General features: G+C 46.0%; 1 protein-coding gene across 1 annotated transcript in view; it reads right to left on the reverse strand.

Annotated features, from left to right (window-relative positions):
- Positions 1-20,216, reverse strand: part of adad2 (adenosine deaminase domain containing 2) — a 100,894-nt gene that overhangs the window by 41,778 nt on the left and 38,900 nt on the right. The window contains 1 exon segment of the mRNA XM_059951332.1: positions 2,765-2,839. Coding sequence (XP_059807315.1) covers positions 2,765-2,839 — 75 coding nt within the window.

Consider the following 20,216-nt stretch of genomic DNA (forward strand, 5'->3'; position numbering starts at 1 on the left):
TGCAGAATTTGTTTTTCTGCACATTGGGTGTTTGACAATCTTTTTCACAGGTTCTCTGAGGATTCTTTGTTTTGAGGCTGCCCATTAGGAGACGAATCTCAAGGTTGTATAAAGTATATGTACTTTGATAATAAATGCACTCTGTACTTTCTCCACCTTCTCTCCAACCAGTTCTGATGGCAGGTCCCCGACCTGGAACATTAACTTCCCTCCTTCCACAGACCTGCAGAATGTTATTAGCATTTTGCGTTTTCATTTCAGATTTCTAGCACAAGTTAAGCAGGAGATATTGACTCCTCTGAACCTAAGTGTAGCGACCAGCAAATAAAAACTTTCACAGGTAGAAAACAACAATCACATCTTAATAGAACATGTGAGAATGGAATTAACAACTCTTTGCTTACTTGCTCTGTTCAAACTGAAATTTCTTTCTAAATTTACAATCCGTGGTTACTTTATCATGTACCTCCCGTACCTAATAAAGAGGTCACTGAGTGCATGTCCGTGGTCTTCTGCTGCTGTAGCCCACCCACATCAGGGTTCATCTGCATTCAGAGATGCTCTTCTGCACACCACTGTTTTAACGCAGTTACCTGAGTTACTGTCAGCTTGAACCATTCTGCTCTGACCTCTCTCATTAACAAAGGTGTTTTCATCACAGAACTGCCACTGACTGGCAGTCTTTTAAATTTTTCTCATAGAAACACAAAATTTTGAAAGGGATAGATAAGATAGAAGAAGGAAAGTTGTTTCCATTGGTAGGTGAGACCAGAACTCGGGGACGTTGCCTCAAGATGCAGGGGAGAAGATTTAGGACGGAGATGAGGAGAAACTGTTTTCTCCAGAGAGTGGTGAACCTGTGGAATTCTCTGCCCAGGGAAGCAGTTGAGGCTTCTTCACCAAATATATTTAAGATACAGTTAGATAGGTTTTTACATAGTAAGGGAATTAAGGGTTATGGGGAAAAGGCAGTTAGATGGAGCTGAGTTTACAGACAGATCAGCCATGATTTTACTGAACGGTGGGGCAGGCTCGATGGGCCGTATGGCCTACTCCTGCTCCTATTTCTTATGTTCTTATTCTCTGTAAGCTCTAGAGACCACTGTGCATGAAAATCCCAGCAGTTTCTGAGGTAGTCAAACCACCCCATCTGTCACCAATAATTATTCCCTTCAAGTAACTTAAATAAAATTTCTCACTAATTCGGAACAATAACCGAACCTCCTGACCATGTCTGCATGCTTTCATGCGTTTTGTTGCTGCCACATGATTGACTGATTAGATATCTGCATTAACAAGGTGTACGGGTGTACCTCATAAAGTAACAACTAAGTGCATATTAGAAACTTTGATTTTAGGTAGCTGAGCTCTCACCAGCAATCTCAGACCTTTAAGAAGGATCTATGAAGGACACGGAGAGATCTATCTTTACTGTCCCACAGTTAAGACTGTTAGGCTGGGAAGCATCGCACTGGCCCTCCAATCTGCCAAAAATGACAATGGACAATGTAGCTTAATATCTATTTCAACACTGATGACACTAGTAAACCCTTGGAATTTTCTAAGCAGGATCGTTGTGGAGAGTCTTCACTGAGCACAATCAAGATCGATTCTGTTAAGATATTAAGGGATTAGTGCAGGAAGGTGGCAGCGAGGCTAAACCGTCAGCAATTTTCTTGCTGAATACTGAAGCAAGCACAAGTGGCTAAAGGACTCATTCCTGCTTCTAGATCTTATGTTTTCATGTACGGACAGCTGGAATGAGCTGACGTGAAGATATTGGTGCCAGGTTTTCATGAGAGATCCCCACAGGTAAATCTTACTAGTATCAAATGCAAACTTTCTCACTGAAAATAGTTAGATTCAATGCAAGTTTTTATAAATACAAGTTATGTCACTAAATGTTTAAAATCTACATGGTTCATTGCATCAGAGGTTATTTCACATGTGCAGCAGTTCTGTTGTTAACAAGAGGGAAGTTAGAGAGGTGGCTGGCCGCTATGCCAGCGATGACGAGAGACCAGTGCAGGAGAGTTTTTAAAACCTAGAGTGCCAGGCTGCCAAATCCCTTTGCTTCTGCCGTGGCATTATAAATGGAGCAGTGTAATATAGGCAGCCAGATGTTAAGGCGGCAGATCTAGTGGTTCAATTTAATATCAGATAGTGTTTGTAGTAACCATCCTGAAATTCTTACTTTTCACAGATATCCACAAGAGACCCCAAAGAATGATTGACAGAAACATCAGAACCCCAAAGCCCTCCATCCCCAGCACATACAAGAATCAGCCCTCCCCTCCCTCAAAGATTAGAGAAATGGCAGCCAGATGGGGCTTGCTCTCCAAGCGAGAACAAAACCCTGCAGCAGGAAATGAAACAAGACCCAGAGAAAAGAAGATTGTGGGGGGGGGGGGGCAGAGAGCAGGGCAAACTCAGTACAAGACCCTTTGGGTCCAGGCCTAATTAATTCTGTATTTCCAGACCTAGCACTGAATGCCCGCAAAAGAGTAGTACGCTGATGGCAGGAAAATCTGTCAGGAAAGGGGTCCCTAATGCTGTTCAAACAGGGAGATAAGCTGCACCCATGTAAATCTGATTGGAGGAACTTAGCCCATCATCTAAAGCACAATTCAAGGGAGATCTCTACAAATAAGAGGAATATGTTTATATTTACTGAGTGATCTGGCAGCAATCTCCCACTCTCTTTTTTTTAAAAAGAAAACATATTCTTACAACTTAAAAATATTTTCCCGATAGATGTTCTTACCAGTTGGAACTCGTGGCACTTTCATGGATAAGACGTTAGCCTTTGCACCTGAGGTTGTAACTTCTGGAGTTTGAGCTGTTGCAATTAAAAAAAGATAAATTATTGCTAGTATGATATTTGGGGCGGGGGGGGGGGGGAATCACTTATCACTTTGTCTTTACAAAAGGTTCTTTGCAAGAGGGAGATCATCAGTACTCGGTTGCATTTATACTAATGACAAGTCTGAGGTGTTCATTTTCAAATGTAAGATTAAAATCAATCAAATCAAATTCAAGTTTAATTAACATTCAACCATACATAAACACAGCTGAATGAAACAGCATTCCTCTGGGACTAAGGTGCAAAACGTATATAGCACATTCAAAACAGTCACACAAAATACACACACACCCCGCCCCCCCCCCCTCATATACACAGTCCAAGTCCCTGAGCGACATATCCCGCAAATTGATGGTACAGTTCCCAGTAGTGCGCACACACACAATCCAGTCTGTCTTTCCACTGATTGAGCACTGGAGGGCAGCACTGATGGCAAAGGCCAGCACCTCCCAACAAGCATGAACACCACGCTACAACGCCTCCAGCGGAATTGGTTTGTATAATCCTAAACACTGCCAATTGCACTTCATGAGGAGTAAGCCATAATCACAATTCATTATAATTAAACCATTCACACTTTGTTTTTCATCCCTCTTCTTCTCAAACCACGTCATACCTTAAAATTCAATAGCAGGAACTTATTATTTAAGTCATTTATGAGTCTTTAATGATGTTCAAAAGTATTTTTGTTAAATCCAACCTAAATAAGAATTGTACTTCAGTGGCAATAATTTAGCTTCAATACCTAAAACTGGATAGAAGGATTCTACCAATTAATTTTTTATTAGAGCCTGATAACATGCTATTTTTTCCCCCACAGAACAGCATGACAGCTTCTGACAGCACTGATGAAAATAATTTCTCTGAATAACACAGTAGGTGGCTTGTATCAGGAAACTTTAAAGGGACTGCTACCTTGATGCTATTTGGAAATACAGTGAAAAGAAGTGTTCGTGATTGATGGGGGTAGAGAATTATGCTGAGGTTGGAAAATGGAGGTCAGAGTGGATTGTAGTGTTGTTCGATAAGTAACAAGATGTTAGAGAACATTTTAGTTAGTATGGCCAAGGCAACAAGCATAGAGACAAATCATCTCCTCTATCTCCTCCTTTCCTTGGGGTTGGTGTGAAAGAACGTTCACTTTAAGCCATCAGCTTTCAACAAACACCCTCCCTGGCAGCAGAATAATCTGTATCTTTTCAGATACCCATCACAACTGAATACTAGTGAAGGAAGAGTTCCTGTTAGGACATCCCGTGTCCGTCGTAGTCTGAAGCTAAGGCCTCTTCAAGTGGCAGCACAGCAAACACCATCTCACCCCAAAATGAGCCAAAGGAAAAACCAAATCTTTTAATGGGCTGCATAAAGCTAACAGAGGAGCATTTGAAGAGGCACGTTAAACAGTCCTGAAGGAGCATCTCAGCCGAAAACATTGACTGTTTACTGTTTTCCATAGATCTGCCTGACCTGCTGAGTTCTTCCAGCATTTTGTATGCCTTGCTTTGAATTTTCACATCTGCAGATTTTCTCCTGTTTATGCATTTACCCATCTAAATCCCTCATAATTTTGTATACCGCTATCAAATCTCCTCTCAATCTTCTATGTTCCAAACCATAAAGCCCTAACCTGTTCAATCTTTCTTTATAACTCAGGTCCTCCACACCTGGCAAAATCCTTGTAAATTTTCTCTGTAATCTTCCAACCTTGTTTACATCTTTCCTGTAGGAAGGTGACCAAGGCTGCACACAATACTCCATATGAGACCTCACCAACAGATAATAATACAACTGCAATATAACATCCCATACATTCTTCCACAGGAGACCACAGCAAAACTATGTTTTTAGGATGTGCATGTGTCATTAGATCACAACAAGTTAAAGTTTAATTGTCACTGAACCATACACGAATAGCCATTAATACATCCAAACCAAACAGCATTACTCTGGAGCCATGATGCTAATTACTTTGTTTTTCTGGGAATCTGTGAGATTTTAAACTAGTTAGGACAGTAACTAGTTAGGCAGTAGATACAAAAATGCATACTGACCACAGTTTGTATATTAGAACATACCTGAATGTAAAAAAACATCACAAAATTCAACAGTAATAACATCAAGGGAGACCATTCGGCCCTTTGAACCTCTGCCAGCTCCTAGCTTGAGCAATATTGTTGTCAACGCTCTTCTGAGTTTTAAAACATTGATTCAAAACCACAACTGAATGTGTCTCCACTGACCTGTTTGGCTAATCATTGCTAAAAGGTTTTGTCTTCAGCTAATCCGGTGTCCTGTGGCTCTCTTACACCTATGGGAGTAACTGCTTTTCTGCCTGCATCCCTTGTAATTTTGAGTATCTCTATTACAAATCTTGTCAACCATGCTTCCGGGGCCAATGTAACATTTCCACAGCTTACTAACCTTTACTGATCCGTACGCCTTTTGAATGTGGGAGGAAACTGGAGCACTCGGAGAATACTGACAGTCATAGGGAGAATTACAAACTCCTTACAGACTGCGATAGGAAAGGAAGCTCCATCGCTGGCACTGTATATATAGCTAGCTAGGCTGCCTAAGACATTTGCACAGGACCATAGTAATTTTATGTATTGCACTATATAGTTGCCACAAAAAAAACAAATTTCATGACATTTATGTGAGTGATGATAAACCTGATTCTGATCTGGGTCTCTGTTGTGGACTGAGAGTGGGAAGGCGGCAGGGAGAAGGGAATCATGGTTGAGGAAAGGGGAATGGAGAGGGAGGAAGCAGGAAACACCAGAGAGACATTCTGTAATGATCAATAAATCAATTGTTTGGAATCAAATGACCTTGCCTGGCATCTCAGGGCTGGGTGTGTTTGCACCTGCCTATTGGTATTGCCTCCTGTCCCACCCCTCCCGCAGCACTCCACCCTCACCATTCCCAACATCCTTTGTTCCCGACAGATTTACAAACTTGCTCTCTGCCCGACTTTAACAAATATAGTTCTGTGCAAATGTCTTAGGCACTTTAGCTATACACATGAGCCTAAGACATTTGCACAGTACTGTACCTGCAAGACCCCCAAGTCAACACCATCACTATTTGGGAATATGTTATCACTGCTTCAAGGCACGTCTCAAAATCTAGATGTCTGTATGCATCGGTGCTCTGGGAGTATAAGAATCAGAATCAGGTTTAATAGCACCAGCATATGTTGTCAAATTTGTTAACTTTGTGGCAGCAGTACAGTGCAATACAAAATAATACAGAGAAAAACACTGAATCACATTAAGTATATGTATATTGAATAGTTAAGTTAAGTAAATAGTGCAAAAACAGCAATTAAAAAAAGTACTGAAGTAGTGTTCATGGGTTCATTCTGACATAGATTCACAAGTCAGATGACAGAGGGGAAGCAGCAGTTCCTGAATCATTGAGTGTGAGCCTTCAGGCTCCTGTACCTCCTCCTGGATGGTAGCAATGAGAACAGGGCATGTCCTGGGTGGTGGGGGCCCTTAATTATGGACACTGTCTTTTTGAGGCATCACCCCTTAAAGATGTCCTGGGTACTACGGAGGTGGGTACCCATGATGGAGCTGACTAATTCTACAATGCTCTGCAGCTTAACTCAATCCTATACAGTAGACCCCTCGCCCACACCAGACGTTGAATCAGCCAATTAAAATATTCTCCACGGTACGTCTGTAGAAATTTGAAAGTGTTTCAAGTTCAAGCTTAAAGTACATTTATTATCAAAGAATGTATAAATTATACAACCTTGAGATTTGTTTGCTCTCAGGTTGTCACACAGCAAGAAACCCAAAAGAACTGAATTAAAAAAACACGAAAATGTAACGGTGTGCTACATGCAGCGCTAAAATTACGACACGGAGTCGGTAACTGCAGTCAAAGGAAAAACTTTATTCGAAATCCTCAGCCTCACTTTTAAGCCTCCCTCAAACTGCCCCCCGTGGCGCAGAGGCTCCAAAGCTCTGTGCTCGCAAACCCCCGTAGGCTATCTCCCTTAGCCGGAAAGCTGGCTAATTGTGAGCCGGTTCGGATGTGCCAGGAAATGGGTCGCCACATAACCCCCCCCCCCCCAGAACCGGCGATACACCCCCCAATGTCCACAGTCTGGGCCAGAACCTGCTTGGGAGGTCGGCCTCTGCGCCGAGGTGCCGGAAACTGGACCGGTTGCGCCAGGTCCACATGGGCCGGTTTGAGTCGGTCCACCGTGAAAACCTCCTCTTCCCCCCAATGTCCAGCACGAACGTGGACCCGTTGTTCCGGAGCACCATAAACGGCCCCTCGTATGGCCGCTGCAGCGGTGGCCGATGCCCGCCCCTTCGTACAAACACAAACTTACAGCTCTGCAGGTCTTTGGGTACACAGGTCGGGTTCCGCCCGTGCTGTGAAGTGGGTATGGGAGCCAGGTTACCGAGGTTCTCGCGTAGTCTGCCCAGGACTGCTGCGGGATCTTCGTCTTGCCCCCGTGGGGCTGGTAGGAACTCCCTAGGGACGACCAGGGGTGCGCCGTATACCAACTCAGCCGACGAGGCGTGCAGGTCGTCTTTGGGTGCTGTGCGGATGCCGAGTAGGACCCAGGGAAGCTCGTCCGCCCAGTTGGCTCCTCGCAGGCGGGCCATGAGGGCCGACTTCAGGTGACGGTGAAAACGCTCCACTAGCCCGTTCGACTGTGGGTGGTAGGCAGTTGTGTGGTGCAGCTGAGTCCCCAAAAGGCTGGCCATAGCTGACTACAGGCTGGAGGTGAACTGGGCGCCTCTGTCGGAGGTAATGTTGGCCGGTACACCAAAGCGAGATATCCAGGTGGTGATCAGGGCTCGGGCGCAAGATTCGGAGATGGTGTCGGTGAGCGAGACCGCCTCTGGCCATCTTGTGAACCGGTCCACGATATTCAGGAGGTGCCGCGCTCCGCGCGACACTGGCAGGGGGCCCACGATATTCACATGAATGTGGTCGAAATGCCGGTGGGCGGGATGGAACTGCTGCGGTGGGGCTTTGGTGTGCCGCTGCACCTTGGCCGTCTGGCAGCGCATGCACATTTTGGCCCATTCACTGACCTGTTTGCGGAGTCCGTGCCAAACGACCCTGCTGGAAACCATCCGCACAGTCGTCCGGATGGAGGGATGCGCCAAGTTATGAATGGAGTCGAAAACACGGCGCCGCCAGGCTGTCGGGACGACGGGACGGGGCTGGCCGGTGGCGACATCACAGAGTAGGGTCCTCTCACCCGGGCCTACGGGGAGGTCCTGGAGCTGCAAACCGGAGACTGTTGGTTCTGTAACTCGGAATCTCCTCGTCTGCCTGCTGCGCCTCTGCCAGTGCCTCAAAGTCTACCCCTTGAGAAAGGGCATGAACGGTAGGGCGAGAGAGCGCATCCGCCACGACATTGTCCTTACCCGAGACGTGCCGGACATCCGTCGTGTACTCAGAGATGTAGGACAGGTGCCGTTGCTGGCGGGACGACCAGGGGTCAGACGCTTTCGTAAACGCAAAGGTAAGCGGTTTGTGGTCCGTGAACGCGGTGAAGGGCCGACCTTCTAGGAAGTACCTGAAATGCCGGATTGCCAGGTAGAGCGCCAACAGTTCCCGGTCGAAAGCACTGTACTTGAGCTCGGGTGGCCGCAGGTGTTTGCTGAAAAACGCCAGGGGTTGCCAGCGACCTGCGATGAGTTGCTCCAGCACCCCACTGACTGCCGTGTCCACTGTGAGGGCAGTAGGGGCATCCATTCTGGGATGTACTAGCATTGCGGCGTTCGCCAAAGCTTCCTTCATTTGAACGAAAGTGGCGGCGGACTCCTCGTCCCAGGTAATGTCCCTGCTCGGACCCGACATCAGGGCAAACAGGGGGCGCATGATCCGGGCAGCTGAAGGGAGGAAGCGGTGGTAGAAATTGACCATACCTACGAATTCCTGAAGGCTTTTGATTGTGGTGGGTCGAGGGAAGTGGCGGACCGCATCTACCTTAGCGGGCAGAGGGGTTGCCCCGTCTTTAGTAATCCTGTGGCCCAGGAAGTCAATGGTATCGAGTCCAAACTGGCATTTGGCGGGGTTGATTGTAAGACCATACTCACTCAGTCGGGCGCAGAGTTGACGGAGGTGGGACAGATGCTCCTGACGATTGCTGCTGGCTATGAGGATGTCGTCCAAATAGATGAACGCGAAGTCCAGGTCCCGTCCCACCGCGTCCATTAACCGCTGGAACGTCTGTGCGGCATTCTTCAGGCCGAACGGCATGCGGAGGAACTCGAAAAGGCCAAACGGGGTGATGAGAGCCATTTTGGGGACGTCGTCAGGATGCATCGGGATTTGATGGTACCCTCGGACGAGGTCTACCTTGGAGAAGATCCGTGCGCCGTGCAGGTTTGCTGCAAAGTCCTGAATGTGCGGCACAGGGTAGCGGTCCGGTGTGGTAGCCTCGTTCAGCCTGCGGTAGTCGCCGCACGGTCTCCAGCCTCCCGTCGCTTTGGGCCCCATGTGCAGGGGGGAGGCCCATGGGCTGTCGGACCGCCGGATGATCCCTAATTCTCCCATCCTCTTGAACTCCTCCTTCGCCAGTCGGAGCTTGTCCGGGGGAAGCCTCCGAGCGCGGGCGTGGAGGGGTGGTCCCTGGGTCGGGATGTGGTGCTGTACGCCGTGTCGGGGCATGGCCGCTGTGAACTGCGGTGCCAGAACCGATGGGAAATCCGCCAGGACCCTGGTGAAGTCGTTGTTGGACAGCGTGATGGAGCCGAGTTGAGGGGCTGGCAACTGGGCTGCACCCAGGGAGAACGTCTGAAAGGTCTCGGCCTGTACCAGTCTCTTCCTGGGCAGGTCGACCTGTAGGCTGTGAGCCTGCAAAAAATCTGCACCCAGAAGCGGTTGGGCTATGGCGGCCAGTGTAAAGTCCCACGTGAACTGGCTGGAGCTGAACTGTAGCTGCATCTGACGGGTACCACAGGTCCTTTCTGTGCTGCCATTCACGGCCCTCAGGGGGGGCCCCGGTGTCCTGCTGCGGGTGTCGTAACTTGTCGGAGGTAAAACGCTGATCTCGGCACCAGTGTCGACCAAAAACCGGCGTCCCAGCCTTCTGTCCCACACATACAGGAGGTTATCCCAATGGCCAGCCGCCGTAGCCATCAGCGGCGGCTGGCCCTGGCGTTTCCCGGGAACTTGCAGGGCGGGCGACAACGGCGGGCTTCTGCGCCCCACCGCTGGTGGTAGAAGCACCAGTGTTCATTGGGCCGGGGGTTGGCGGGCTCTGCGGCCGGGCCTGGACTGGTTTGCTGCTGGGAGCGTGGCTGGGAGATCTGTGCAATGGACACCCCGCTCACCTTCTTGGCGTTCCACAGCAAGTCCGCCCGGGCTGCCACCTTCCGGGGGTCACTGAAATCCTCGTCGGACAGCAGCAGGCGTATGTCCTCGGGCAGCTGCTCCAGGAATGCCTGCTCAAACATGAGGCAGGGTGTGTGTCCGTCGGCCAGAGACAACATCTCATTCATTAAAGCTGATAGAGGTCTGTCTCCCAAGCCATCCAGGTGCAGTAAACGGGCAGCCCGCTCGCGCCGTGAGTGTCCGAAAGTCCTGAGGAGCAGGGCTTTGAATTCCGTGTACTTGCCGTCTGCCGGGGGCGACTGTACGAACTCCGCGACCTGTGCCGCTGTGTCCTGGTCGAGGGAGCTCACCACATAGTAGTAGCGGGTGTCTTCTGAGGTGATCTGGCGAACATGGAATTGGGCTTCGGCTTGCTGGAACCATAGGTTCGGTCGCTGTGTCCAGAAACCCGGCAGTTTCAACGAAACCGCATGAACAGAGGCGGCGTCAGTCATTTCTGGTCCAAAAATCGTTTGGACCGTCGGGGTCACCAATTGTAGCGGTGTGCTACACGCAGCGCTAAAATTACGACACGGAGTCGGTAACTGCAGTCGAAGGAAAAACTTTATTCGAAATCCTCAGCCTCACTTTTAAGCCTCCCTCAACCTGCCCCCCCGTGGCGCAGAGGCTCCAAAGCTCTGTGCTCGCAAACCCCCGTAGGCTATCTCTCTTAGCCGGAAAGCTGGCTAATTGTGAGCCGGTTCGGATGTGCCAGGAAATGGGTCACCACAAAAAGACCAAACAACACACAGAAAATGCTGGTGGAACATAGCAGGCCAGGCAGCATCCATAAGGAGAAGTGCTGCCGACGTTTCGGGCCGAGACCCTTCGTCAGGCCTAACAGAAAGACCAACACTTGATGCACAGCAGAAGATAACACAGATCATGCAAACAACTAAAGTGAACAACAACATTCTGAACACAATCGAGTCCTCAGAGCTGAACCTTGGAGTAGTTGCTAATCAGTTCGTCACATTAGCGGGAACAGAGCACAACAACCAGGGCAGTCTTCACCGCCTCAGAGCTATGGAAAGAGGAGTGACTATCATGGAGAACAAGTGAAATCGGCTCACGCCTGGATTCTGACACCCTGTCTTTTCAGTCTATCTGTGCCGGTTTAAATTCACCAAACAACTGAACATCAAAAGGCTACGGCACCCTGGAGAGGGAAGTGAAGATCACAGAGTGAGGGAAATCGGCTCTCACCTGCGTTTAAAGTGTCTTATCAGCAGATCGCACTAGGACCCAGCTACTGCCAAGAGCTTGGGGCCTAACCATGACTTGCTCTGGGCCCAGATTTTGCCACCCCAGGCTGCAGTGCACACCAAATCTCCTCAAACTCTAATGAAATGCAGCCACCGTTGGGCCTTCTTCGTAATCGCATTGAGCATCGTGTCCAGGTTAGGTCCTCGGAGACTGACGCCCAGGAACCTGAAGCTGTTCACTCTCTCCCTCTATGAGGACCGGTATGCGTTCCCTCATCTCACCGTCTCGGAAGTCCACTCTCAGTTCCTTGGTCTTACTGACGTTGAGTGCAAAGTTATTGCAGCGACACCACTCGACCAGCTGGTCTATGTCACTCCTCTACACCCTCTCATCACCACCCGAAATTCTGCCAACAATGGTTGTATTTTCAGCAAATTTAAGATGGCATTTGAACAAGGCTGCAATTCCTTAAGGCTGATTTATATTTGTGCGGCGCATCGACGCCATAGGTAACGCAAGCCCTACGCCATAGGGTGACGCGCACCTTTCCAGAAAAGTAACTCACGTGTCACGGCAATGCAGACTGCAACAACTGTGACTGGCCCGCTTGGTAGCATCACATTTCCTCCTACACATTTCTGGTTGCTTCTTCTCCGCCATGTCTGTAGGCCGTGCGTACATCAATTCAAAATAGATGAACCAAATCATCAAATCTACCTGCCAACATGTGAAAATCTTTGAAATGCATTTCCTCGTCCATGTCTCTCACGAAGAAGCTCAACACAGTGGCATAGAAACCCCACTGCCAACTAGGTTTTGGCGCACACCAATACATGTTTTCTACGGCGTAGAGCCTACACAGGTGAAAATCAAGGTTACAGCGTAGGCTGCCGGTGTAGCCTGTATGCACGGGTATAAATCAGCCTTTAAGGTTATGATTTCTAACTACTGAGTGAGATTGAGAGGGCCAATAACTGCCAACCTTATTACTTCCTGGAAATTAATATATTAAGAACATTGGAAATGAAGCAATGACATTTAGTCTACATTGGTCACAATCTAAGCACAATAGTTTATTTAAATAGTTGAGCTGCAACACAAGTGAATCTGCAGATGCTGGAAATAGTTGAGTTGTTGACTATTTGAAGAGCTGTATTACCATCATGTTACAGCGGGTGGCAATATTGAGTTATTACAGAGATTATTTCTCCAGAGAAAATGTGGTATTGCATACATTATCATCAGATTTGACAAAGACATGATGTTTCTTTGAAAATTGAAGTCTTTAAAATTAGTCAAGACTGTTAACCAGACAAGTCTACATATACATTTTTCAGTTATTTCAAGGAAAGTGAAAGGGTATATTCTGGAGTTACGGTATATAACAAATACCAATTTCAACAGCAGCCTGTCTTCAGACCTGAACGTGGAGTGTAGATCGAAATTAAAAATGCAGTTTTCAACAATGATCTTCCTGAGCTGTTTTCTGGGGTTGATTGCAAACAAAGAAATATTCCACCCGACCTTAGAACACTGCATATGTATGAACGCAACCCCAGAGTCGGTGGGAGTTAACATTAATTTTGGGTGTCTGTGGAGTGTGGAGGTAAAGGTGAAGACTTTTGAAAATTACATAATTCAAAGGAAGCTTTATAGATAGATTGCAGCTATAGAATTGGCCTGCTGTTACCTTTCATTGTTAGCATATAAAAATGTCAAACCTTCAGCCCACAAAATGTAATATTGTCAAGTAATATTGGGCCAGACAAGCCTCTTCTTCCAAGTGTATTGAATATGATGCCTGCTGCTCATTTTGGAAAATAAAGATTCTCGTGGTCACAACAGAAAGTGTATGGTGATAGAAACTTCTGTGGTAACAAAATAAGCAGAACTTTAAAGTGAAGACAATCAGACCAGACAGCTCCTACGAACGGAAAATAAGAAAGGTTCAAGTGACCTCAACTGGAACGTTAAGCCAGCTTTCACTTGTTCGTTATGTGCCCTGTCATATGACATGGGTGATCATGGCCTTTCCAGGACCATTGCCAATGCCTTCTTCTGGACAGTGTCTTTACAAGACAGTTGACCCCAGCCATTATCAATATTCTTCAGAGATTGTCTGCCTGGTGTCAGTAGTCGCACAACCAGGACTTGTGATATGCACCGGCTGCTCATATGACTGTCCACCACCTGCCCCCATGGCTTCACATGACCCTGATCGGGGGCAAAGCAGGTGCTACCCCTTGCCCAAGGGTGACCCGCAGGCTAGCGGAGGGACGGAGCACCTCACACCTCCTTTGGTAGAGACTTATCCCCACCCCACCACCAATTAATGTTCTTGATTGCAGAATGCTGATCTGCTGTTCTCTAACTCTTTCTCCTCTATTTTTCAAACCTGACTAGAAGATATATTTGACCCAGTTATGATTAACAGTTTTTCCCCAAAATACAAACTTGTCCTTTATTGGGGGAGCTATTGCTTCTACAGTCTTCATCCACTCCTTTAGAAAAGCCGACTTTTGAGAGAGACCATCAGACGAAGGAGCAGGAGCCAGCCATTCAGCCCATCGAGTCCATTCCGCCATTTCATCACGAGCTGATCCAATCTCCCCTTTAGTCCCACTCCCCTGCCTTCTCACCATAACCTTTGATGCCCTGATTACTCAGATTCCTATCAATCTCTGCTTTAAATAAACCCAATGACTTGGCCTCCACTGCCGCCCGCGGCAACAAATTCCACAGATTCACCACCCTCTGGCTAAAAAAATTTTTCACATCTCTGTTCTGGATGGGTGCCCTGCAATCCTCAAGTCAAGTCCTCTCGTACTAGACTCCCTCATCATGGGAAACAACTTTGCCACATCCACTCTGTCCATGCCCTTCAACATTCAAAATGTTTCTATGAGGTCCCCCCTCGTTCTTCTAAACTCTAAGGAGTACAGTCCAAGAGCGGTCAAACGTTCCTCATATGTTAACCCTCTCATTCCCGGAATCATTCCACTGAATCTTCTCTGAAACCTCTCCAACGTCAGCACATCCTTTCTTAAATAAGGAGCCCAAAACTGCACACAGTATTCTAAGTGAGGTCTTACCAGTGCCTTTTAGAGCCTCAACATCACATTCCTGCTCCTATACTCTATTCCTCCAGAAATGAATGCCAACATTGCATTCGCTTTCTTCACCACCGACTCAACCTGGAGGTTAACCTTAAGGGTATCCTGCACGAGGACTCCCAAGTCCCGTTGCATCTCAGAACTTTGAATTCTCTCCCCATTTAAATTAGAGTCTGCCCATTTATTTCTTCTACCAAAGTGCATGACTGCATACTTTCCAACATTGAAAATCATTTGCCACTTCTTTGCCCATTCCCCCAATCTATCTAAGTCTCTCTGCAGACTCTGTTTCCTCAGCACTACTGGCCCCTCCACCTATCATCAGCAAACTTAGCCACAAAGCCATCTATTCCATAATCCAAATCATTGATATACAACGTAAAAAGAAGCGGCCCCAACACAGACCCCCGTGGAACACCACTGGTAAACAGCAGCCAACCAGAATGGGATCCCTTTATTCCCACTCTCTGTTTCCTGCCAATCAACCAACGCTCTATCCACGTTTGTAACTTTCCCGTAATTCCACGGGCTCTTATCTTGTTTAGCAGCCTCATCTGCGGCACCTTGTCAAATCCAAATACACAACCTCCACAGCATCTCCCTTGTCTAGCCTATTTGTAATTTCCTCAAAAAATTCCACTAGGTTTGTCAGGCAGGATTTTCCTTTAAGGAAACCATGCTGAGTTCTGCCTATCTTGTCATATGCCTCTAGGTACTCTGTAACCTCATCCTTGACAATTGACTCCAACAACTTCCCAACCACCGATGTCAAGCTAACTGGTCTATAATTTCCTTTTTGCTTCCTTGCCCCCTTCTTAAATAGCGGAGTGACATTTGCAATCTTCCAGTCCTCCGGAACCAGGCCAGAATCTATTGACTTTTGAAAGACAATTCCTAATGCCTCCGCAATCTCCACTGCTACTTCCTTCAGAAAACGAGGGTGCATTCCATCTGGTCCGGGAGATTTATCCACCCTTAAGACTATTCAGCTTCCTGAGTACTTTCTCTGTCGGAATTGTGACTGCGCATACTTCTCTTCCCTGACACCCTTGAGTGTCCGGCATACTGCTGATATCTTCCTCAGTGAGGACTGATGCAAATACTCGTTCAGTCCCTCTGCCATCTCCTTATCTCCCATTACAATTGCTCCAGTATCATTTTCAGCATCGGTCCTATATCTACTCTCACCTGTCTTTTACTCTTTATATACCTGAAAAAGCTTTTAGTACCCTCTTTGATATTATTTGTTGGCTTCCTTTCATAGTTCATCTTTTCCCTCTTAATGACCTTCTTAGTTTCCTTTTGTAAGCTTTTAAAAACCTCCTAGTCCTCTGTCTTCCCACTAATTTTTGCTTCCCTGTATGCCCTCTGCTTTGCTTTTACTTTGGCTTTGACTTCTCTTGTCAGCCACGGTTGTATCCTTTTTCCATTCGAAAATTTCTTCTTGTTTGGAATACATCTGTCTTGCACCTTCCTCACTTCTCACATAAACTCCAGCCACTGCTGCTCTGCCGTCCTTCCTGCTGTTGTCTCTTTCCAGTCAACTTTGGCCAGTTCCTCTTTTGTGCCACTGTAATTTCCTTTACTCCACTGAAATACCAACACATCGGATTTTGCCTTCTCTTTCTCAAATTTCACAGTGAACTCAATCATGTGATCACTGCCTCGTAAGGGTTCCTTCACTTCCACCTCTCTAATCACCTCTGGTTCGTTACACAATACCCAATCCAGTACAGCCGATCCCCTATTGGGCTCAACAACAAGCTGTTCTAAAAAGCCATCTCGTAGACATTCTACAAATTCTCTCTCTTGAGATCCAGTGCCAACCTGATTTTCCCAATCCACTCGCATGTTAATATCCCCACAATTATCATAACTCTGCCCTTCCGGCAAGGCTTTTCTATTTCCTGGTGTAATTTGTAGTCCACATTACTGCAACTGTTATGAGGTCTGTAGATAACTGCCATCAGGGTCCTTTTACCCCTGCGATTTCTTAGCTCAACCCATAAAGATTCTGTACCTTCCGATCCTATGTTAACTCTTTCTAATGATTTACTATCATTTCTTACCAATAAAGCCACGCCACCCCCTCTGCCTACCTGCCTATCCTTCCGATACACCTTGTATCCTTGGACATTCAGCTCCCAGAGACACTCATCGTTTAGTCACGTCTCAGTGATGGCCACAATATCATACCTGCCAATCTGTAATGCTGACTAACACAACATTACCGCATTTTACTTCCAATTTCTAACATCTTCATTTTCTTTACTCCCTATTCCACAAGGGAAATGATAATAAGCGGTTACAATGACAAGAACTAAGTAACAGTGCATTAATCCTTCAGACATTTCACAAAACCACTTCTTTTTCTTTCAAATATGGTTCTGCTACTCTGATGAAGTTTGTGGTCTATACTTTGATGGTATGAGACTTGATGGGCCAAATGGTCTAATTCTGCTCCTATATCTTGTGGTCTCATGATTTCCAGGCCAACTGAGAGATCTGGCGCTTTGCAAGGGGGATTAGCGAGCTTTCGAGCGAAGTGTGTGAGTGTGAGGCCAAGAAGCCCGGAGAGCCTCTTTTTGGTGTTGTTTCAATCGAGATGACCTGCAGATAATGAACAACAGAGCGTTAGATTGAACTGAGCTGAGCTGTGCTGAACGTGCCTGGACTCTTTCTTTGACATTGTGGCTTGGTGTTTCATATTCTGTGTTTCTCGCTGTTTTTTTTTGCAGTTTGCGAGATGTGTGCACGTTTGGGTTTGATTTTTTTTTGAATGGGTTCCATGGTTGTTCTTTGTCTTGTGGCTGTCTCTGGGAAGACAGATCTCATGGTTGTATACGGCATACAGTACATACTTTGGTAATAAATGTACTCTGTATCTTGATCTATTGGCTCTGTTCTGTAATATTTTTTATCAGTAAAATCTGTATTATACAAGATGAAAAAACAATGCTATTTAGAAATACAGCAAAGTTAGATACCCTTCCAGCCCCGCCCAGTAACACAAATGACCAAATCGGTTACTGGCCCATGTGCTTTTGGAACACGGGAGGAACCCAGAGCACCTGGTGGAAACCTATGCAGTCACAGTGAGAACACACAAACACCTTACACCCGGGTCAAAAGCACTGCAACAGTGTTAATTACATGTAAGCTAGGCATTTACAACTGGGTCCACAGACTCCTCAGTTAATGGTAAGGGTCTATGGCATATTAAAGGTTGGGACCCCCTAACTAAGCCAAGACTTTCTCCTGTGTATGATTGATGCAAGATCTGAAGCTTTTTAGGATACAATGGTCAATGTGCATTATTCTCAATTTGACCCATTGAAACCCAGGAACAAAGACAGGAGAATCTGCTGATGCTAGGAATCCAGAGCAACACACACAAAATGCTGGAAGAACTCAGCAGGCCGGGCGGTGTCTATGGAAAAAAGTAAACAGTCGATGTTTCGGGCCAAGATCTTTCATGAGACTCAATGAGGGGTCTCAGCCTGAAACGTTGGCTGTTTACTCTTTACCATAGATGCTGCCTGGCCTGCTGAGTTCCTCCAGCATTTTTTGTATGCGATACACAGGAGCATTTTATTTAATCAATGCCATTTATGCATCATTTCTTGAAGCACCCTGCTTCAAGCTCCTTTGAGGTGGGAGCTTGGGAGCGAAAAGAACATAGTGGGAATATGAACCTGTCTGCTAAATACATTACCTTTGGCAGTTTAAAAGATATCAAAGTAACCCCTCCTTTACTTCCTGTATGCCCATGACTGTATTGCTATCCACAGCTCCAATCTACTAATTAAAATTGCTGATGACACTACATTGATTGGCCTGATCTCAAACAATAACAAAGTGGCCTACAGGGAAGAAGTCATCTCTCTGACACAGTGATGTTGCAAAAGAAAGGAGCTAGTTGTGGATTACAGGAGGAATGGAGATGGGCTAACCCCTATTGACATCAATGGATCTGGGGTTGAGAGGGTACACAGCTTCAAGTTCCTCAGCATAAACATCACCAAGGACCTCACATGGTCTGTACACACCAGATCTGTGGTGAAAAAGGCACAACAGGGTTCCAACCCTTCTAATGAAGGGTTTCGGCCCGAAACATCGTCACTACCTCCTCCCATAGATGCTGTCTGGCCTGCTGAGTTCTGCCAGCATTTTGTGTTTTTATTTATTTCCAGCATCTGCAGATTCACTCGTGTTGCCATAGGATCACTGGGGACCCAAGCCATCCCAGCCACAAACTATTCCAGCTGCTACCATCCGGGAAGCAGTAACACAGCATAAAAACCAGGACCAACAGGCTCCGGGACAGCTTCTTCCACCAGGCTGATGAATTCATGCTGACCTGAGTGTACTCTATATTACATTGACCGTTCTATTTATTATAAATCACTATGATTGTGCATTTACATTTAGATGAAGACATAATGTAAAGATTTTTACTCCTCATGTATGTGAAGGATGTAAGAAATAAAGTCAATTCAATTCAATATTAAACTGAAAATTTAACCTGTATAATGCTCGAGTACTATACCCAATTTTGGGAATCATACTGTAGAAAGGATATAAAGACTTGGAGAAAATATTGACAGCTGTAACACTGCTCGAGTTGAGGGATTTAAATTACATGGAGAGTCAAGAGAAGCTGAAATGATCAATTGGAAATCTGATGAAGTGTTCAATATTATGGTGGCATGCGTAAACAGAGAAAGAAAAACTTGTCTGAAATGACAAAGTGGCGAGTACCAAGGAGACAGGTTTAAAATAACTGGAAGAGCTAGGGTGAGATGAGATTTAAAGCAAACATAGGAGATGAAATTTTGAATAGATGGGGAAGAACATTAAAAACATAACTTTTTCTGGGGCTATTGAATCAATACTTGAAAAAGAAAGCACTTTCAGAGTCATGGGAAGATTAGTGGAACTAATGAATTAAGTCACGAGCAAACACAGGGAAGACAGACCAGGCTTTCCTTGCACTGCATGCCTTTATGAAACTTGTGGCAGCTTTCGAGAGGACTCAGAGAATTGTGCTGGTGAATATTTTATGACTGGATACTATGATAATCCAATTAAGCCAATATTACAGATTTATGCTCCAGAATAATTAACTGAATTGCAGAACACTGCAGGTAATTGCTAACTTACCATGCCTTTTAACCCCTATTTCACCTCAATCTCAACACAAATCTGGCATTGGTAATAGAATTAAACTGTATTATTGAATTTTCAAACTCGTACAAGTACATGTACATATCTTGGTTTAGTTGCATCTATGAAATAATCAGACTCACCACCACCGACAATAAAACTGCACTAATCAAACATTTGATTATTTTGAAATCAAAAGAGATAAACTTAGGAATTTTTCTCTACTTGTATTATCAGAAGTAACAAGCCTGGGTGTTATCCTTGATTCAGATTTGAATTTTAAACCCCACAAGGCTTAAGAAATAATGCAGTTGTGCCTGTTTCTGTCACATAATGATGCTGAGAAACTAATTTACACCTTAATACTGAACAGACTAGATCACTGCAATTCACTTTTTTTTTACTGACTGTCCAAAGCAATCTATTGGCAAACTTCAACTCACCCAGAACACCCCTCCCTCTAAACTTAGCAAGGATCAGTGCTCTCATAACTGGCTGAGATCCTGGAT

Source organism: Hypanus sabinus, chromosome 26 (genome assembly GCF_030144855.1).
Source record: "Hypanus sabinus isolate sHypSab1 chromosome 26, sHypSab1.hap1, whole genome shotgun sequence".
NCBI classification, from domain to species: domain Eukaryota; kingdom Metazoa; phylum Chordata; class Chondrichthyes; order Myliobatiformes; family Dasyatidae; genus Hypanus; species Hypanus sabinus.